Source organism: Cnephaeus nilssonii (genome assembly GCF_951640355.1).
Source record: "Cnephaeus nilssonii genome assembly, chromosome: 16".
NCBI lineage: Eukaryota > Metazoa > Chordata > Mammalia > Chiroptera > Vespertilionidae > Cnephaeus > Cnephaeus nilssonii.
Genome location: NC_137087.1, coordinates 32157211 through 32180825, shown reverse-complemented (window position 1 = coordinate 32180825; position 23615 = coordinate 32157211). Strand labels below are relative to the sequence as shown.

General features: G+C 37.0%; 1 protein-coding gene across 1 annotated transcript in view; it reads right to left on the bottom strand.

The window, feature by feature from the left end:
* PCDH15 (protocadherin related 15) overlaps window positions 1-23615 on the bottom strand; it is a gene marked incomplete at its 3' end in the record, with an annotated part of 650107 nt that overhangs the window by 350839 nt on the left and 275653 nt on the right. The window contains exon 8 of the mRNA XM_079793021.1: window positions 15686-15856. Within this exon, the coding sequence (XP_079649147.1) occupies window positions 15686-15856 (171 nt within the window). The remainder of the gene's footprint in view (window positions 1-15685; window positions 15857-23615) is intronic.

Genomic DNA, 23615 nt, shown 5'->3' with positions numbered 1-23615 from the left:
CTCTCTCTAGTCATGCAAGAATTGCATACCAAATCTTTCATTAGTTCTTGTGTTTTGGTATTTCTGGATCATTGAAATTATTTTGACACATTAAAAGTACAATTTCCTGGAAAACAGTATGGAGTTTCCTCAAAAATTAAAATACGGAACTCCCATTTGACCTAGTAATCCCACTTCTAGGATTATATTCCAAGAAACCAGAAACACCAATCAGAAGGTATATATGCACCCCTATGTTCATAGCAGCACAATTTACAATAGCTAAGATTTGGAAACAGCCTAAGTACCCATCAGCAGATGAGTGGATTAGAAAACAGTTATACATCTACACAATGGAATACTACACTGCTGTAAAAAAAGAAGAAACTCTTACTATTTGCTACAGTGTGGATGGACCTGGAGAGCATTATGCTAAGCAAAATAAGCCAGTCGGAGAAAGATAAATATCACATGATCTCACTCATTTGTGGAATATAATGAACAACATAAACTGATGAACAAAAATAGAGCCAGAGACAGAGAAGCATCGAACAGACTGTCAAACCTCAGAGGGAAGGTGGGGGCGGGGTAGATAAGAGATCAATCAAAGTACCTGTATGCATGCATATAAGCATAACCAATGGACACAGACACTAGGGAGGTGAGGGCATGTGCTGGGTGGTGGGGGTGGCCAGGGAAAGATCAATGGGGGAAAAAGGAGACATATGTAATACTATATGTAATACTTTAAACAATAAAGATTTTTTAAAAAGTACAAATTCCTAACTTTAACTTATTTTATTGGTGATAATGAGATTGTAGTATGGCATCATTTCAAGTTGCACCCTGAAACATATTCAGAAAAAATGATGTGATATCTGAGATGTTCTTCAAATAATCAGGGAGAGAAGGATAGGGAAATATAGGTGAACCCAGAATACTCATTAATTTTTAATTGAATAGTGAATTCATGACACTCTCCTCTGTTTTTGTATCTATATCTAAAAATTTCTGCATTAAAAAAATAATTACAAATTCTTAGGCCCCATCTTGGACATTGAATCAAAACTGCTTAGGGTTAAAGCCTTAAATTCTCAGGTCTCATCCAAAACATTTGAAATCAGAGTTTGAGAGTCATAGACGCATATTAACAAGCTCATTCCATGAGTCTTATGATGCAGTTAAAATGCTAATTGTGTCCAGAATATGTCTTCCATCATTCTTTTATATAAAATAAACTAACTCTCTAGAGTATTTCTTTAGGGATCAACATAAATGTAGTCCACTGTCTTAGGGTGGTCTCCTGGGTAACAGACTCTTAAACAGGGGAATAATCATGTAAAGGTATATAGGAAGTAGGATTAGGCAGAGGAAAATGTTGAAAAACAACACTGTCCAGGTAATTACAACATAAACAGAGAAGATCTCAAGGTGGTAACTCTGAGAGTTTTCTTGAATTCAGGCCAGATGACTGGGCTTTTGTACATTTGCCCCAGTCCTACTGACAAGCCATTGGATGTGACTGCTGCCCCGGATGGGGCATGAGGTTGGGTTGGATGAAGTTGCTCTCTTTGAACAAAAGGTAATGAGAGGAATTCAGGGATTTCTATTAGCCACTGACAGTTTTAGCACCTGGGGAAGGAAGTAGTTGTGAAGGGAAGATTAAGTGCCCTAGATCCTGAAGGGGTGCTCTGAGGTGTGTTTCATAGCACCCAACACATATAAAAGGGCTGAACTATTTTTACTGAAATTCTCTCTGATCTTTTCGCATTTTTCTTGATACAGAAATGCTGCAATGGCCATTACAACAACCACATTGTAGTGTCTGGTTCTTTTTGAAGTGCTCAACTTACAGTAAATATCACTCTTAGGAATAACATAAAACCAACATTTTTAAAAATTTTTCTTCAAAATCAATGCAAGATACTGCTTTTCATAGCAACAGGAGTACCTGTAACTGCTCAGATAATGACAATTAGCAGTCTGAATTCCCAAAGAATTCTCTCTGTGATTTATTTCAAGATGATGTTCCCTATTCATCTACTTCCTAGAAAGGTGGTGTCTGTCATGTTACTTCAAGAGAGTAAATGTCAGGTCAATAACTTATGTTGGATCCTTGGCCATTAAATGTCAAATACAGACAAAAGGGAGCATATATAAAGCATGTGTGATACACACTTCAGTTGTGTTACTCTAGACTCTTTGTTGTGATCAGATAGTTTATATAACATACCTAACACATAGTAGGCATTCAACTAGTGATCCCAGACAACCCTTTAGGAAAATTTTAGTATGTTATTTCAAATGCTTTTTTAATTTTTTTTTAAAAGCAAAGCAAACTCATTTCCTTCTTCTTAAATTTAGTTCAATTCCACACAGGTAATAAGAAAAAAAAAATAGAACAATGCATTAGAGTTAGCTTTTATGTGTAGTTCCCATGGCAAGTATCAAGTTTTCAGAGGAAAGCTGCTTGAAGAAATGGTTATCCTTGGCTCAGAGCTGCTCCCACCACCCACCAGTACAATACAAGGGCAATTATGACTCAGAGTTGCTGAGGTAAATTTACTGCTGTCTCTCCAAACTGAATGAATCTCTATGTGTATTTTCTTTCCCCAAGAAAAAAATGCCTCTATATTTCTACAGATTTAGAAAAATACTCTGAAGATAAATTAACTTATATGTTCTAGAATGTTTCCCTAATTATCATTAATAACATTGTTTTTAGAAGAAAATCCACGTTCTAAACAACTAATTACAAACCAATGTTTGGGGCACAATTATTTTGAAAGTAGATATTCTCTTACTCTCTTTTGTGCATGTGTGCCTAAATTCCTCTAAAGTTTTCAACACGTGGAAATGTATTGCTATTTTATAGTAAAAATAATTAGGACTCAACAATCTAAAGGCACACAAGTGAAAGTCATATGACACATTCTTTTTAGTAGGATATTTTCCAATGTATACAACAAAACATAATTTATAAGGATCCAATGTGAGTCATCAATCTGATATATACTGTCTTTAGACAGTATGTGGTATAAACTTGCTTAGAGGAACACAGAACATATTTATAACCCAAGAATACAATCCAAAAAATTCCTTATTTCTGATAATCCATTACAAAGCAATCACACTGAGAAATAAGTGTTCAGAGTAGGAAGTTTAAAATAACTCTTCAGCCATTGCATGTATGCCAGGCTGATAAATGTGAACTCTTCATAAGACACCCAAATCATATGAAAGAGATGCTAGCTGGCAGAGACATATTTAAATCACTTCACAGTTCCTCCTTTTCCTCTAATGTAAAAATGTCACCTTAAAATATATATTTTTTAGGAATTAGTGTTTTCTTCATTGTGTATGTCTTCAGATAAGTTATCTTCCAAGATCTTATTAACTGGGGATTTAGAATTCTTTAGGTATTTATTACAACTCTTTGACATTATCAATATAAGTATTTATAGTACCTATAATAATTATTCTTTGATTATCTTGACATTAAAGATTTTTTCAATTTCACTAATATAAAAACATTTACCTTGTGCATTATTTACTAACATATATCATTGTCACAACTTAAGTCATCAAGGTTGCCACAAAATAGCTAGGAGCTTCAAGGACTCACTGGAGATATAACAGAGCTATTATAAATTGTATTTGCCTTTCTGTAGCAATTGAAAACAAATAAAACCACTCAATTACCCTGTATGAATTAGTTGTTCTTTGAAGAAATTCAACATGAGGGAGGGTTGTAGGGAAATGTCTCTTTGAAGATGTGATATTTTTTATGAAACCTGAATTTGATTGATAAGAATGTGTCAACCATTGGAAGGTCTGACAAAAGTGTCTTACAACACAGTAAACAGCAAAATCTGCACATGAAGAGAGAGACAGCCTAAGTACTCATCAACAGATGAGTGGATTAAAAAACTGTGGTACATCTAAACAATGGAATACTACGCTATTGTAAAAAGGAAGGAACTCCTACCATTTGAAACAGCATGGATGGACCTGGAGAGCATTATGCTAAGTGAAATAAGCCAGTCAGAGAAAGATAAATATCACATGATCTCACTCATTTTTGGAACATAATGAACAACATAAACTGATGAACAAAAACAGAGACAGAGAAGCACCTATCAGACCATCAAACTTCAGAGGGAAGGTAGCAGAGGGTGGGGGTAAGGGGGAGAGATCAATTGAAGGACTTGTATGCATGCATATAAGCATAATCAATGGACACAGACACCAGGGGGATGGGGGCATGAGCGGTGGGTGTGGGTGGGCAAGGGGAGGGGGAGAAGGACACATATGTAATACCTTAATCAATAAAGAAAATTTAAAAGAGAGAGAGAGAGAGAGAGAGAGAGAGAGAGAGAGACTCAGAAGTTCCAAGCAACAAGGGAAAAGTCCTGCAGGAAAGGAGATAATAGGTAGAAGTGAAATCTTGTGTGGCCTTGTAAATCCCTTGTGCTGTCAGGATTTTATTTTCACCTTGATCAGAAGCCACTGGAATACTTTAAGCAGGAAAGTAACTTGAACTGATGTATGCTTTTAAAAGTTACTCTGCTGTGTGAATAATGGCTCGAAGGAACCAAAAGTAGAAGCAGGGGCAAAAGGTGACAGAGGCTGATATAAGATTTCCTGTAAAGGTCTTAAAGGTATCATGAGCTAACATTATTTGGGAAGTAAATAAATCAGTTGCTTGGCTCATGGTCTATTTACTTCCCTTCTCTAAGAGTATCTTTGCAGACCACGTTAATAAACAAATCAAATTCGTTTGGAGCTATCACAGTAGAAAATAATAGATTTTTAGAAAAAGCTTTATTAAAAAAACCAAGATTTACCTAAAAGCCAACTGTGTATACTATAGTTTCTAAAAACCGAAGCTGTATGTAAATAACCTTACAAACTGAAGTTATCATTTTTCCTAGTATTATTTACTTAATTATTTTTCTGGTGACCTGACTGAGTTGAACTACCCATTTCATTTTCATCTTTTGGCCACATATAAGCATGAACATAGTTTAAACTAATAAAAAATCAAGATCATGTCCTTCAGTATTCATTTTAATCAAGAAGAACTAAACAAAGGAATGTGTGAGAATATTCCGGAAAGTAGCACATGAAGGCTTATGTCCTCAGCTGAAAGAGCCTGGCATGTTCAAAGACAGAAAGAAGGTGAGGGAGCGGGTGAGAGAGAGTAGGGATGGGGTCAGTGTCTTAGTCTGTTTGAGCTGCTATAATAGAATACCATGAACTGGGAGGATTATAAACAACACAAATTTGTTTCTCACAGTTCTGGAGGCTGGGAGTTCCAAGATCAAGGTACTGGCAGAATCAGTGTCTGGTGAGGACCCACTTCCTGGTTCATAGATGGTAATCTCACTGTGACCTCACATGGTGCAAGAGAGGAGGGTCTCTCTGGAGTCCCTTTTATGAGGGGTCTACTCTCATTACCTAATCACTTCCCAAGGGCCCCACTTCCAAATACCCATTACCTTGGGGTTACATTTCATCAAATGAATTTGGGGGTGACACAAGCATTTAACCTACAGCAATCAAGGATAAAGGGCTGTGCAGGGCTGTATAGGATGTTATAGAAAGATACCTAATAATGATCATTTAATAAGAAACTATTGTCAACTTGAAGGAGGGAAGTGACAGGATCTGATGTCAATCCTATCTAATAAAAGAGAAAAATGCAAATTGACCGTACCTCCGCTACACCCACAAACCACCCCCACCAGCCAATCAGGAGTGATTATGCAAATTAACCCAACCAAGATGGCGGCAGCCACGGAGCTGGAGCGAGCAGGAGACTTGGGTTGCCCCCGGCGATGGAGGGAGCCAAGCTTGCCGCCTGCCCTAGCCGGCCCTGCCCTCCGCTCCAGGCTACAAAGTTTCAATTATAGAAGATAAATAAATCCCAGGTACCTGCATCCAGCCAGCCCTGGCCTCTGCTCAAGGTGCTGAAAAAAAAAAAAAAAGCAAAAAAGGAGGGGCTGGGAGCTTGGGTTGCTGGGGGCCATGGCCAGCCTGCAAATAGCCATCAGCCCCTCACCCAGGCACTCCAGCGGGACCCCCCACCCTGAAGGGGCTGTGACCAGCCTGCAAACAGCAATCAGCCCCTCACCCAGGCTGGCCAGGCATCCCAACGGGGACCCCCACCCTGAAGAGGGTGTGGCCAGCCTGAAAATAGCCCTCAGCTCTTCACCCAGGCTGGCCACACCCCCATGGGGTGAGGGTCCCTGCTGGGGGGCTTGGCCAGCCTGCAAACAGCCATTAGCCCCTCACCCAGGCTGGCCAGGCACCCCAGCGGGACCCCCACCCTGATCTGGGACACCCTTCAGGGAAAACCAGCCGGCCCCCACCCGTGCACCAGGCCTCTATCTATACTAATAAAAGGGTAATATACTAATTAGACTGGGAGACCTTCCGGACGTTCTTCTGGACAAAGCCATGGTGGTGGGACTGAGGTAGAGGCGGTTAGAGGCCAAGAGGGGAGGGCAGTTGTGGGTTATCAGGCTGGTGGGGGACAGGGCCATTGGGGGTAAGCAGACCAGCAGGGGGGCCAGTTGGGGGCAAGCAGGCCATCAGTGGGGGTCAGTTGAAGGTGATCAGGAGAGCGGGGGGGGGGCAGTTTGGAGTGAGCAGGCCAGCAGGGGGGCAGTTGGGGGCAAGCAGGCCAGTGGAGAGGGAAAGGTGGGGCCGAGCAGGCCAGCAGGGGGTCTTTTGGGGGTGAGCAGGCCAGCAGGGGAGGCAGCTGGGGGCAAGCACACTGGCACAGGGGGAAGTTGGGGGTAATCAGGCTGGCGGGGGGGCATTTAGGGGCGAGCAGACCGGCAGCGGGGGGAAGTTGGGGGCAAGCAGGCTGGTAGGCAGAGTGGTTAGTGGCAATCAGGCAGGCAGGCAGGCAGGTGAGTGGTTAGGAGCCAGCAGTCCCGGATTGCGAGAGGGATGTCTGACTACCGGTTTAGGCCCGATCCCTGTAAACCGGCAGTAGGACATCCTTCGAGAGGTCCCAGATTGGAGAGGGTGCAGGCCGGGTTGAAGAACAACCCCCCATGCACGAATTTCGTGCACCGGGCCACTAGTTTGTTAATAACATTCTGATGAGATTTCAAGCAGAGTGACACACAGCTATTGCAGAAATCCAGGCAAGAATTTGTGATGATTTGATTATATATTTATATATTTGCCCTACTATTTGGGGTTTCAGAATCCACTTACCCTTCTTTACAGTATCTTGGTTTTCTTAGAAAAATTACCTTTGCCATAGGACACAATTTCATCAGGGGATCTGTATTAGAGTGGTCCAGAGAAACGAAACCAATAGTATGTGCATGTGTATGTGTATGTGTGTGTATCTATCTGTGTCTGTCTATCTATCTATCTATCTATCTATCTATCTATCTATCTATCTATCATCTATCTATTATCTATCATCTATCTATCTATCTATCTATCTATCTATCTATCTATCTATCAATCATCTACCTATCTAGATGGAGAGGCTGAAATAGATTCATATTAAATAATTGGCTCATGTGGAAGATGGCAAGTTCAATGTCTGCAAAGTAAGTTGGCAGGCTAGAGACCCAGGGAAAAACTCACATTACATTTCAAGTCTGAAGGCACTCTCCTAGCAGAATTCTCTCTTCTTTGGGGGAGGTTAGTCTTTTCTCGTAAGGCCTTCAACTGATTGGATGAAGCCCACCAACATTATGGAGGATAATTTGCTTTACTCAGTCTACTAATTTAAATTGTATTTTCATCTCCAGGATGCCTTTACAGGAACATCCAAATATGTTGAATCAACTATTTGGGTACCATGGACTAGCTAAGTTGACATATAAAATTAACTATCACAGACTCCGATCCCCTCTATTCAAGCTCAATCAATTAGATATTTTCTCGCTTGAATATGCATTTGAGTAGAGAGCAGAAGAAGTATATCCTATCCTTTTTGTCCCAGCCAGACAACAAGATCCTGCCCCTCCACACAAAATACATAATTCTCCAATCTCCAGTGGCTAATCCCTTTAAACAAATTACTATCAGCCTAGTGAACATCTAATAGTTCACTTGTATGTAGGTCAAACTCATTTGTTTGTTTGAAATGAAATAAACTATAATTGTTTCAAACAGGCTTTAGATAGTTGGAAAGACAAGCATCAAATTAATAATGGCTATTATGGGAATTGAGGGTTGCAATTTTCAGTGTATATAATTTTTAAAATATTTTCTGTATAATTTACAATTAGCAGCCAATACTTATTTTAATTAAAGCAAATAATGAAAAACTTTCTAAATTAGCAAGTGGGACAAAAGCAGAATTTTAAATATTATTGCGAGTGGAAGTCCTATCTTTATTAGCAGTAGAAGCCCCGGGGTGCCTCTGGAGAACTGCAAGTTTTGTGTGACAGTTTGAAAACTTTATTGATAGTCATTGTTTTTGAATTCATAAAATAAGAAAGAAAGGGAGCAGGATACTTGCTTCCCTGGAGGACATTTAAAATTTGATTCATTGATATATTTTTGGCTCACAGTATTACCTTGTGGCATTTTACATCAGCTGCTGCCTCTTCCCAAAGCGATAATATATTGCATAATTAATTCAGCACAAGCAGTGACTATGCCAAACCTGTTTATTAAAAGATAGGGCCTCTACTGTTCTTCTCAATAAAGGCATTGCATTCTTTTACAGGACCAAACTCATACTGAATTAATTACGACTAGCATAATCAGAATAAATTAGGCTATCACAAAAGAGATCTCAATTAAACATAGCTATTCAATAACTAATTTGAATTAGCTACTACCTCCCATAAATTTCAGGGTAAAAAACCCAGCCAGAGAAGAAATTACATTAATTATAATAGCAATAAAATAATAATAGCATAGCTAATATTATTAGATTCATAGTATTTGCTAGAAACAAGTTAAGTGTGATATATGAAACTTTTCTAGTATAAAAATCCCATATATTAGATATTTTTCTCCCCATTTTAGAGATAACAAATCCAAATTGAGGTTTAGAGACATTAAACAACATTCACAACATCACACAGATCTCAACTTGGACTTGGATTTTACATATCACTCTATATTATGATAGTGAACACCTTTGAAATTTGTTTCTACACAGTTTAGTAAGTTATGAGGGAGTTCCAGAAGAAATGCTTATGTTAAGTTACAAATATTAAGTCCAAATTGAGTGACTGCCTTTTCTCTTAATGTGTGTTTCATAGAAAACACATGTCTAAAGTTAATTTAAAATGATATTTTGAGCCCTGGCCTGTGTAGCTCAGTGGATAGAGCATCAGCCCACACACCAGAGTCACGGGTTTGATTCCCAGTCAAGGGCACATACCTGGGTTGTGGGTTCCAACCCTGGGCAGGGCACATGCAGGAGGCACCCAAGACACATTGATGTTTGTCTCTCCTTTCCTCTCTCTCCCTCCCTTTTACTCTCTCTAAAAAGAAATAAATTAATAAATATTTTGAAAAATAATTATTTTGAAAAACTAATATTTTGTAAAAAGAGTTGGATTTCCATCTTATTACTGAGCAGAATGGTGAATTTGTTCCTTTAATATCAATAAATTCAGTTCTTCCTTTTGTTTTTCATACTTTAATTGTTCCACAAAAATGAAAATATCTTCATATGGTCTAGTGATTGACATTTTTATATTGGTTGTGCCTATTCAACATAAATTTTGACTAGAGATAAAAGGAATAAATGATCTGTCGGTTCTACTATAATGTCATACACCATTTTCAGAATTACTATTATATAATTTCAAACTCTAGACAATGTTTGATGAATTCTAGTTTTTATATATTTTCTTGGTGTTTAGCCATTATTTTCCCAACTTGGATCTAAAATTTCTGTGATCATTTACTGCTGGTAGTATGTGGGTATGATTGTTGGTGAGATGAAAAATGGCAGATAATGCATTTTTTACTATAGTTATATGTTATTTTTCTTTTCAACCTACTTTGAGAAAAATCTTCTCTTTAAAAAAGTTATGGGCAATTTGAAAATTATCAATTGTTTTGTTCTCCATCCATCACAATGCTGGCCCAAAAAGAGCACCATAATATACATTTTGAAACTAACTAGCTTAATGTCTGAGGGAGGATGCAATTTAATATTTGTAACATTATGGAAAAGAAGGTATTATGAAGGTAATATGCTGGTATAATAATTTTAAACTGGGGCTCTATATGGCAACTGGGAAATATGTTTACTTCATCTAAACCACCTATTAGACTCCTATTTGAAGGGTATCCTTGACTAGACAATGGCCAAGTATGGTAATGCTTGCCACCTTATTCTTATTTGAAAACATTAAGAGCATATTAAAATTAAGTATAAATACATATATATATATTTATATATATTTTGCATATTATTTGGAGGTTATATAATTATAATAAACATATTTTATTATGTATAAGTATTAAAATAAATAGTATGAATATAAATAATATATAAGTATATTATTTGTTATATAATAAATATGTATGCAATCTTTATATCTGCATATTTATGATAAATACACTCTATTCTGAGTGAGCAATCAAAAGCCATGCTTATTTATATGCAGTAGCTCAGTTAACAATATATATTTCTTGAACTTATAATCAATGATTTAATTCAATTCAACATACATTGAACATTTACTATGTGACCTGACTGGGTTCTCAGGATATAATGACAAATAGAAAATTCAAAAACATATGGTCTAGTGAAAGAGAAACAAGTAAACAACTATAACACAAGAATTTCAGTACTTATAGCAGGAATAAATGAGAACACAGAGAAAAGTTTAATTTTGAAAACCTATTATTTCAGAAACTTGAATAACAAATATCTTAATATGTGAAAGACAGTGAAGAAAAGGGAGGGTAATTCTTATAGAAGTTAAGTATATACATACAAAGCTCTGTGTTTCAAGACAAGTTGCATCATGCAAATTAGAGATGAGATTACAAAGTGGTCAGAAATAAAATTACTTTGAATGAGATGCTAAAAGCTTGGGGCTTACTTGGTGTATAATAAAAAAAATAAAGTTTAAAAAAAATTTTAATCTATAAGCACTCAGATCACAATTATATTTCAAAAAAAAATAACTGCCTTCAGTGAGATGCTATTTGAAAGTGGGAGAGACCAGAGGCTGGGGGGTCCAGAGTTGAGAGTATATCTGTAAATGGGTATTTTGGCTGTGTAGTCAGCCAACATATTTGAGTGGCATTTTATAGGCAGTGTAGAAAGTATCTTTGGAGGTTGATTGAGTTTGGGTTAGGGGGTCATGGAAGACTAGGTCCAAATCAACAACGACCCCCAAATCAGTAACAAGTAACATGAGAATAAGCATGGATTTATTAGAATGCATCAGAAAAAATAATGCAGCATTTATGGGAAATATAGTTAAAAGCATATAGAAAAGGTAGTAAAGATAAGCTGAAATTCATGAGAGATTCCAAGTCAGAAAATATATCTAGATCATCCCTACAGTGAGAAAATAACACTTACTGATATAGGTTTAGTTTACAAAAAAGTTGTAAAGGATAGAAATCTAAATGTATCCCTAAGACTTAATAATGAATGAGTCAATCAATCAATCCAAGAGCAATTCAGTTTTAAAAAAAGGCATTGATGATTTAAGAGGAGAAACCCGGGGCCATCATGGGGAGGAAAAGAACCAGTAGTTTAATAAAACACAAGAGAGGAGGGAGTTCCCAGATTGTAACACATTTAATGAGCATGAACCAAAAGGTAATTATGTTGTACATCACTGCAAATCACCACCACTCTTGTAATAACTGAGAAAGCTTCCCTGGAAGGAGAGAGCACCATCAATAAAGCAGAGGAGGTAGGTTCGACAGTTACATGAAAACTGGAGTTCTTTATGGCAAAGACCACAGTGGGGGTATTCGTAGCTAAACAATCCTGGTATCCAACCCCAGGCTTTAAAACAGGGCTGGAGAAAAACTCAGAATGTGTTTTCTATCTGCTAATTGACTTGTCTGGTAGACAACTAATGCAGGCACAGTAAATAAAGGAAGGTATACACAGTAGACACAGATAGTATGCCAATATTTTCATTTTAATACAGGAACAAATTACTCAGAAAAACAAACAAACCAACAACCAACCAACCAACCAACCAGTATACACCTGTTCAATTCTGAAAAAAAAGAAAAGTGAATAAGGGTTTACTATGTCTCTGTGCTTCAGTAGAAAATGGAGAACATAGAGGTATGGATTCTATACTCTCCAAATTCTGCAGAATTTTCTCACGGTATGAGAAAAACTCAACTACTTAGGGATAATAACTTTAAAAGAGTCAGAAAGTGAGAATACGAACAATATACAAGTATGAGAAGGATTTTATCTCATCTTAGTTGTCAAGTCTCCTCAAGTAGCATACAATACAACATCCATTAGGGTCAAATAGATACTTATCAAAATAATCCTACATACTAGTAATCAAAGCCTAATATGCTTTGTCCGGTCGACCATTCAACCAATTAAAGTGTAATATGCTAATGATATGCTAAGGCCACTTAATCACTCACTATGACATGCACTGGCCACGAGGGGGCAGTCAACCAGTCGCTATGATGTGCACTGACCACTAGGGGACAGACACTCCGACTGGTAGGTTAGCTTCCTGTTGGGGTCCAGCCTATTGGGACTGAGCTACTGGTATACAGGCTGGACATGCCCTGGAGCCCTCCCGTGGTCCCTCCCTTGCTGGCCAACCTCCCATGTCCCTCCCTGACCCCATTTGTGCACTGCTGGGGTCTGTCAGCCTGGCCTGCACCCTCTCTCAATCTGGGACACCTCGGGGGATGTCAGAGAGCCGATTTCGGCCCGATCCTGCAAGCCAGGCCGACAGACCCCATTGGTGCATGAATTTGTGCACCGGGCCTCTAGTAAAGAAATAATAATTAGCATAGGACTAAAATTCACTTTAGAACCCTTGAGACACCAGATTTATATATTTACATATTCAATATAATATTAATCTTAGTCTTTGTAAAGACATTAATTTTTTTGAAGATAATTTTCAGTAGTAGAAAAACATGTAAAACACTTATTAGATAAGTTTATCTCTAAACACATGATTATTTGCATTTCAATAAACAGTAGATTTTAATTTTTAATATGTCCTGCTTTGTGAGTGAAAAACTGTATTAGTCTACCTTTCAAAGTTTTTCTGAGCTCATAAATTTTGCAAGCATTGTAGTGAAACTTAGAGTGGTTTCTCAAGTCAAAAATACCACTGAGGTAATTGGTGGAAAATTTCACAAAGAAGGTGAGCAGGTGTCAAAGCTTCAAAATTTAAAGAATTAATTCAGGAAAGGATCAGCAAGTATGTAATTAGAGTCATCATGTCCTGTTAAGCTGACATAAATGGTTAGTCCTCTAGCTCTAAATAGCAAGATCTTACTTATTGAAATTTCCAGCAATTTTAGCAAAATATATAAAGGAAAAGAAAAGAATGAGATAAACACAGCAATCTGAATATGAAACTCAAAAACTAGCTCCACTTCTTAAACCATAGTAATCAGAGGGGTTTCAAGATAGCATGTGGAAGAACACAGGGAAACTCATTATCAGCATTATGACTGATTAAAAAACACACACATTTTATTTCAGAAAGGAAGGGAGAGGGAGAGAGAGATAGAAACATTAATGATGAGAATCATTGATCGGCTGCCTCCTGCACACTGGTCACTGGGATTGATCCCACAACCGGGGCATGTGCCCTGACCGGGAATCGAACCATGACCTCCTGATTCATAGGCAGATGCTCAATCACTGAGCCACACCGGCCAGGCAATGACTGATTTTATTTTCCAAAGATTGCCACAGTAAAATTTCTTTCCCCATGTATTCTTCTTGTGTGTGATTGAGGCACATGTCCCATTATGGGATGGCATATCATTCTATTTCTTGAATATGGCAGCGGTTTGCCAACAGCAGAAGAGCAAAGCAAATTACAAGGCTTGTTCATAAAACTGCTGCCTAATTCTCTTGGGGCATTTGTTCTTGGAACCCAGCGCCTGGCTGGGAGGGAACTCAGAGAGCCTAGGAGAGGCCCACAGGCAGTGGCAATAAAGCCTGGAGTTCACAGCCATGCTTGAGCTTGTGACAATAGCCAGAATCAACATGCTAGGAGGTTAACCACTCTGAAAGTGGGACCCAGCACTCAGTCAAAGTGCCCCAGGTGATTCTATGTGGAGCAAGAATGAGGCTTTCCTTCAAGTCTGCCAAAATTGCAGCTGAGTAAATTTGAAAATTCTTATTGAAGCCATTAAGTTTAGGTGATTTGTTATGCAGCCATAAATAATCAGAACAATTGCCTAATTTTGCAAGTATGCATATTTACATTTTTGACAATAAAAATATACCTTTAATGGATAAATATTTGCCATAATTAGTTAAGTATGTAAAATTAAAATCCTCTTTGTTTCACAGAATGTTAAAGAATGGGTCAATCCGTTAAAATTATGATGAAGCATAAAATTTGATCATCTTAGAATTTAGAGCATAACATTTAATTCAAGATGCATGATTTTAAAAGAAAACAATTTTCACTTGTTAGTTGTAAGGCCACAGAAAGTTTGGCCACTTAAACTTTGTACCTCAGAAAGCTCATCTGTAACATTACCATAACAATGGTTACTATGCAAATGGATTGCACTTAATATTTTTATAGAGTTTAGTACAGTTTATGATGAACTGAACTATTAGTCATTATTATAATTTATATTTTTTACCCCAAATCTGGAGCATACCTTGTCTTTAGCATGAAGGTATAAAACTATGAAAGATGCTTAATCTGTAATCTGGAAGAAAGAGGAAGGGAGGCTCAAAAATCCTTTATGAAATCAACCCAGTGTTTCCCAATGCAACCTCTGTCTTCTGTTACTTCTTTCAATACATCAAGCACTGTTAGACAGTCAGACAGATCATTGATTTGAGTCATTATTATAACAGTGTGTCCTTCTCTTGGGATCTCACTGGTACACCAGCTATATACATTAACTCAGAAAAATAAAATAATACTGAAAGTATTAATTTTTCTCATTATTTCAATTAAGCATGTCAAATAAAAGTTTAATGTTTTCCATCATTAATGTAGCCCCTTTAGAACTTAGTAAGTCAGTTGCAGAATCAAGTGTAGAAAATATGTATTCATACCTTACCTTCCTAATTCTTTAATAAAATATATATTTAAGGGATAATATTTGCATTCAGGATTCATTAGCTTCCATCTCCAAATAGCCAAGCATAATCTCCACTAACAATTCAGAACCTAAAGAGGCTAAAGAATATCTTTTTGACCTGTGTGTCCTCTGATTTAGGACTGCATTTTTACATGCAAATTTAAGGAAATGCTGGAGTTAGTTTTCAGAGTTTCACAGAACATATTGGGAACTGAACTCAGTGCAAAATGAGCTGTTGCTCCATAACGTACTTTCTACTTTGTAAAATAACATAATTATGCATCGTGACCAAGAGTTTGCACATCGTCTCCAAAACAGGCTTTGGGCATCAATATTTTCAACACCCATAGAGCGAAGTTTGCTATCCTCACTTACTGTCTGAAAAATACTTGATCAGAATCTCACTGGGGTCAAAGAGGTGAAAGTGAAGAGGAAAAGAATATGGTGTATTTACCGGAGTTCTCAGCTCAGGTATGGCAGCTTGATAGGTGAGCGGACGGCAATCACGTGTGTTTGGCACCAGGACACAAGGAAGAAACATTGGACCCAAGTCATCTCCATCCAGAACATCCACTGTGAGGGTGGTGGTGGTGGTTCGCCGTTCATTCAGATTTTGTGCACGATCCTGTGAGAGAGAAAAAAAGAAAAACGAACAAACAACACAATGGACTAATGTTTCCCTCACGTTGGCTAAACTCCGGACAGGTGCTTCTGATGACAGTCACCTGGCCTCTATTTTCCCAGAGCGTTTACTTTAGAAAACTTGCAATTGAAAAATTTTCTCGGCCCCTTTGAAATGTGAATCTTCTCCCAGCTCAATTTTTCTTGAAGTATAGTTGACATACAATTTTATTTCAGTTTTAGTTACAACAGGATTCCACATTTATATACAGATTATAATCACCATGACAGTAAGTCTAGCAACCATCTTTCACAGTATAGTTATTAGAATATTATTATAAAGATTCAAAAAAAAATAAGAATAGAACTACAACAGAACCCAACTATTAGTTCTACTTCTGGCTGGCTATTTATCGGAAGAAAATTAAAACATTAATTCAAAAAGCTATATGCACCCCTATGGTTCATCCCAGCTCACACTTTTGCCAGTTTTATGATCCAAGACTCTTCTCAATGACCTAGGAATCATCTCTTTGAAATATAATCATGAAGGATGATAGAGCTTCTATATCCCAGTCACGGTGGGAGGCTAGGAGCATAACTTCCAGAGGAGGCTTGCTCCAATATGCGGACCTACCTCCTATTAGGAAGATACAATAAAGTTTTCTTCTCTTTGAGAAGGCCAATTAGCAAATAAAGATGATCTTTGATTCTCCAACCCAACATTTTTTTTATGCTTTAAGCAATTTAGGTTTATTAGATAAATTTGGGTTATTTTAAGAACATACCTCATTATAGAAAAATGAAGAGGAAAATAAGGGAAGAAAAGAAAATAAAACCTGCTAGGTCTGCTGTACTCTGATTAAAGAAATATTTTTGCATGTCTCACATAATTTGTTCTATTATAAAGTTTTGTGAGAGCATTTTATCTCCATGTAGTCTGCTGACATCATTAAAATAATCGTGTGCCCTGGTTGATGTGGCTCAGTGGATAGAGCATCGGCCCTAGCACCAAAGGGTCCTGAGTTGCAGGTATCATCTCTGGCCCTGGTGGGGGCATGTGCAGGAGGCAACCAATCCATGGATCTCTCTCACGTAGATGGTTCTCTCTCTCTCCTCTCTCTGCCCTCCCTCAATCCCTCTTTCCAGTCTCAATGGTGAGGATCAACAACAACAACAACAACAAAATAATAACCTAGTATTCCAAATTTCTAAATGAAACTTGTTTTATTTTGTTTCTCCATTATTTGGGACTCTAAAAAGCTACAATTGCTAAGAAGAGTGTACTTGTAAAAGTAATGGGAGTTATGTTTCAACTTTTTCTCTTTTTCATTTGACATATATTGCCAAGAGAACAGTTGTTTTTGTGTTGCTGTGTTTTTTTTAATTGAGATATAACTGACATACAGCAATGTATAAGTTGAAGGAATATAACATAATGACTTACATATACTATTAAATGATTATTGCAATAAGTTTAGTTAATATACATGATGTTATATAGATACTAAAAACTTTTTTTGAAAGTTTTGTTTCCTTGTGATGAACTACCTAGCCTTTCATTAGAGTTGACTATATTCTGGTCTCCTGTTGATATGCATTTCCCTGATGATTAGTGATGCTGAGCATCTTTTCATATGTCTTTGGGCCGTTGGTATGTCCTCTTTGGTGAAATGTCTATCCTGCCCATTTTTATATTGGATTTTTTTGTATGTATGTGTGTGTTAAGTTGTATGATCCTTATATATTTTGCCTGTATGGTTTGCAAATATCTTCTCCCATTCAGTGGGTTGTCTTGTTGTTTTGTTGATGGTTTCCTTCTCTGTGCAAAAACATTTTAGTTTGATGTAGTCCCATATGTTTAATTTTTCTTTATTTCTTAAAATTATACTTTAAATGTATGAGTTTAAATGTTTGAGTATATAGAGAAAAATATTAATTTAACATAAATCCATGTTGTTTTTTTTACATTTTGGCAAACACAGCTGGTTCATCAAATGTCCCATTTTAAAATTATGATTGCTTAGGATGAACTTTTACAAAAGACGGAATCAATCTCAATTTAAGAAAAAGGTATTAAACAAGTAACATTATATATGACCTTGAACGTGGCGAGACTGTTTTAATATCCCAGAAGCAGTGTTTCTACATTTGCATGCTCCTCAGCCCTGTACCTGACACCTTACGTGTCACCCCAGGTCACTGTGATCAACAAAGTGGAGTGTTTCCTATCTTAAGGTGTTTGGTTTTTTTTAATTTTATTTTTACTCTGTTAGCTACAAATCTTTCACTATTCTCTACTCTTGGGGTCATTGTCACTATTCTATAAAACAGAGGCAAGTGCATAACAGAGGGTGTGCATTTACCAACATACATAATGTAGGTTTTTATCGCATACTGGAAAAATATACTTCTTACAAAGTGTTGATCTATAAAATGTGAGTTTTTAAGTGGCGGGGAGGGGGACAGAAAAAGAAAAGGCCAGAGAATCTATTGTGGGCTCAATTCCCAGTAGGGGATGTGCAAGAGAAAGCCGACGGATGATTCTCATCATTGATGGTTCTACCTCTCTCTCCTTCCTCTCTAAAATCAATAAAGATATATATTTAAAAAATAACTCAGAGATAATGAAATCATTGTCACAATCCACTCTTTTTTACAAAGCACATTTTTATAAAACTAAAAATATTTCAACTGTGATCATATAAAGGTGATAAGACGTCTAACCGTCAGATGAGTATATGTCAATTCCTTCATCTGAAGTGAAAGGATTTCTGTAAAATAGTTTAAGCACCCACTATTCTGTGATCAAACTAGAGATAAATGCTTGTTTCTAACTCAATCAGTACCTGCTCTATATTTAGAAGTATATTAAGTTTAATATTGATTGTATTGAGTGGGGCCAGAAAGATGTGGACTCTAACAAATACTATGAAATTATGTGTGACCTGGTTTTAAAATGAGTCTGAGGCAAACGTGTCAAAGTTTGGTTTTAGTTTTGAGGCAATGTCATAGGAAACTTGGAAAAAGAGCCATCTAACATTTACATACTCAGTATTCAAGTAGTTTATAATTTAATAAAATGGCTAGAAGCACTAACCAAACTTACTCATAGATACATATATTAAAGACTCTTTCATTGCCTTATCAGGTATTTGCAGTAGAGAAAGAAAAAAAAATTGCGACATATTTAGAGTTGCCCTGAGTCTTTTGACCCTAACTCAGTTAACCAAGACCTCAGGGGTGTTTGTCTTGCTTCTGCTCACCAATGATAGATGGAATATCACTGACTGAAAATTTAAAACTTATCCTAGCAACATGATTCTGTTAAATTTCTATATTCAGAAAGAAAAACAGCTGTAACAAGATTGCCTTGGTCTAAGTCACTTTAAAAGTATTCCTTTTTTTTTTCTTCTCTTCTTGAAATTGTATTTTTATTTGAAACATTTGCCTATCTAAAAAAAAGTATACATACTAGTAGACAGGATAGTATCATAGTTTATATGTCCACATGCTTACCTATCTTCATTACTTGAACATTTTATAAATGTTAAACCATTAACTGCCATCTTCCCATTTCAGCTCCCCTCCCAAGAATATGCCCAAGAAATGGGCAGAGCTCCAAAATGTGGGTGTAAAATGAGCCCTTCTTCCACATATCAGTTGGCAGTAGACAGGTCAGGGTGAAGGTTACTTCTGAAAAGTTGTTTACATAGTTTGAATCTAAAAGTATAAAAATTATTTTTATATCCAAGCCCATATAACTGCAATGTGTTGAAGGAGAGCTGACATATGCCATTTTGACACACTATTTATTTTGAATTAGCATTACATATGAAACAGCTGGTACAGGAACAACACTTTGACCCTCCTTTGTACTCCTGAATGCAGAAAATAAACTTTCATATGAAAAGTAACCTATCCATACGAGGATCATAGAAAGCATCCTTATCACCAGAAATAGGGATTTTAGGACCCAGATGGCTCTAAACAAACCTTGTTAATCCTCACTAATTTATTACCTTAAATTCTAATCCATTTGTTTTGCCAATTCTTGACAAATTTACAGTTTGATTGTCTAAAGTTATAAAAGTTGTTTCTTTTAATCTTATAGTTTTTATGGGGCTCACGTACATATACTGGTAAAACTAAATTTGTTTTCCTCTTAATATGTCTTATTAGACCAGCCCCCAAAAGCTAGAAGGGAATGAGGTAAACGGTTTCTGCTTCTACAGTTCACAAACTTTAAAAATATATGCTTAGCCATTAGGAGAAAATACAGCTAAAAACTAAATAGCAGTTCTATATTTTTATAAATTACTAGAGGCCCAGTGCACGAAATTCATGCACTGGGAGAAGAGGGGTCCCTCAGCCTGGCCTGTGGCCTCTCACAGTCTAGGAGTCCCCGGGGCTGTGCTCGCCAGCCATGAGCTCGGCTCAGGATTTCTGGTTGAGCAGCACTCCTCCTTGGGAGCGCACTGACCACCAGGGGGAAACTTCTGTGTTATGCGTCTGCCTCCTGGTGGTCAGTGTGTGTCATAGTGACCAGTTGTTCCACCATTCAGTTATTCCGCTGTTTGGTCGCGTTCCATACTAGCCTTTTATTATATAGGATATATATTTTTTAAATTAAAGACAGCTAGTGTTTCTTCTCTAGAATTGTTAAAGAAGAGCTTGCTATTAATAAGATAACTCAAAAATCATTCTTGCTATGATTCTAAATAATCCTGACAATTATTTAAGAGCTCTTGAGTAAATAGCCCTTAGTATTTTCCTCAGGATTAAAATAATACAAAAGATAGTAGCTTGGAAGAAAATCTATGTATAGAGATAAGTTTGATTCCTTTGTGACTTAGGATAACATCAAAATTAGAATCTGTGATAACAGAATGTTTTGGAAATTTCAATAAAAGACAACCCCATTGATTTTTACACTTCTCTGAAATTCCTTTCTATTTTTTTTCTTCTTTTCTCTATAACTAATCATTCCTTCATTTGATACTCATCCTATCTAATAATAGAGTAATATGCAAATTAGGTGTCACTCCGCAACAAAATGTCGGCCCCCATACCCACAAGATGGCGGCGCCCAGTCCCCTCAGCCCCGCTGCTGGAGTGTCTGGCCTGTCCCACCAGCAAACAGAGCACTGGGAGCAGGGCATGGTTGCTTCCTTAGTGCTGCGTCATCAGGAAGCTGCCAGGCCCTGCACATACGGAGCCGGCGGAGGAGCAGGGCATGGGGTCTTCCCGATGGTCACCGCGGCGATTGGGAAGATGCCAGGCCCTGCGCACACGAAGTCGGCGGAGGAGCAGGGCCTGGTGTCTTCCCGTTGATAAGAGAAACACTTAGATTGGCTGCCTCCTGCACACCCCACACTGGAAATGGAGCCTAGAACCTGGACATGTGATCCAAACTGTGATCTCTTGTCTCATGGGTCAACACTCAACCACTGAGCCACACCGACTAGGCAACTTCCAAAGGTTTTTAATGTTCATAGTTTAGTTTCTACATCGATTTACATACTATCAATAAAGTAATAAAAATATAAAAGAACTAGAGGCCCAGTGCATAAAATTCGTGCATGAGGGGGGTGGTCCCTCAGCCTAGCCAGCACCCTCTCCAATCCAGGATCCCTCTCGCAATCCAGGACCACTGGCTCCTAACCGCTAGTCTGCCTGCTTGCCTGATCACCCCTAACTGCCCTCCCCTGCCATCCTGATGGTCCCTAACTGCCCTCCCTTGACAGCCTGATCACCCCTAACTGCCTCCTGCCTCAGCCCCACCACCATGGCTTTATCTGGAAGGATGTCCGGTCTAATTAGCATATTACCCTTTTATTAGTACAGATAAGAAAGATAATTTTCTATAAGTAATATCATTATCCTATATAAACACAACAATTAAACTATATAGATACTGGTATATACAAACTAGCAAATGTTTAACAACCAGCTCTCTGAGATAAGAAACACTGATTTGTAGTATCTGCCACTTGCAATACAGTACATTCTTCCACTATGACCACAAATGTGAGGTCAGTGAACTCAGAGTTGGGAAGAAGTACCCACAATTGACCCTCAAGCAAGTATGAGCCAGCTTTTCAGCTCTAATAACCCACTGTCTTAAGTAAATTACATGTCAAAAAAGTAGAGACTATAGACAGTCTTCTTTATAATTTGTGGGACTGTGATGTATTGCAACACTGGAAAATGATATGTTATCTTCTCACATTGAATGTAAATGAATATATATGTATATATATGTGCATATATATACATTATATATATATTCATAGTTACTCTATTTTTAACTTACCCATTTTAAACAGTAAATTAGAAGTACTTTAGTGGTTTATGTTATACTGTAATGATCTCAGAATACATTCCAAACATTAATCTAAGTTCATTTTTGTTTGCTAACATGGTAATTCTGACAAGATCCCTATGTGGCATGTTTCATTAATATCCTCATTTTAGTTAGGAAACTGACAGAGCATCCTCAAAGTCAGACAACTAGTAAATGGCAGAGCTGGGATTTTAACAATGTGGTTCTAGAGTTCATGCTTTTACCTCTAAACTTCACTCACTGCCTTTCATGATAGTCATGAGAGGAACTCTCAATTCCATACCCAAATGCAAAAACAAACCAACAGAATCTAAGTATAGTTGAATAAATTGTGATAGATACTAATTTCAATATGTTCTACAACTTTAAACAATATATAATTCTGTGAGGCCCGTGTGGCTCAGTGTTGGAGCATCAACCCATGAACCTAGAAGTCAAGGTTAGATCTGAAGTCAGTGCAGATTCCTGAGCATCTGGCTGATATATCCCCAGTAGGGGGTGTGCAGAAGGCAGCTGATCAATGCTTCTCTCCCATCATTGATGTTTCTATCTCTCCCTCTCTCTAACATCATATATATATATATATATATATATATATATATATATATATATATATATATATATATTAGTATATAATCCTGAAAACTTTAAAAAATACCCAATAGTTATAATCTTCTATAGCTACTATTCACATTTAATACTGTATGCTTTACATTTATATAAAATTTCTCTTTTCAGTTGAAAAAATCTTTCAACTTCTCATCTATTCCATTCCTTTCTTTCAATGATTCATGTATATGCTTCTATTTCATAATTTTATCCCTGACACATGAAAAACTTATCACTCTCCCTAGTTATGAGTAGTCTAGCAAATTGAATACAAATTGTCCCAGATGCCTTTATAAATATTTAAGTTTAGACAGCCATTCAGATTTTTGTTAGCTTGCATTTCTTTATAAAAAAATTAGCTCATTTTAATGAGTACAATACAAACTAGCTTTCAAATACATGCCATATTTTGTGAATTATATTAGAGATTTTTAGTCAGAAAGGGAAATTGTATCTTTTGTTCATATATCCATTTACATAGAAATTGTTTTTTAAAAATTCAGTGTTATGGGAGCAGTATTGAGATCTTATAGATCTTACTTTTTCCTGTGTCCATAGTTTTCACTCTTGTTTCTTCCACTGAACATCAAGACAACCCACAATGAAATGAAAACAAAACAAAACAAACTTTAAGAATTTTCAATGAAAGTCTAAAAGTTTGGCTTTAAAATTGTGATTTCTATCTACAGAAACACATGTAAATATCTATATCTATATCTATACATATATATATATATATATATATATATATATATATATATATATATATCCCCTTTCTGATGAAATATCTCTAAGACAGAGAGAAATG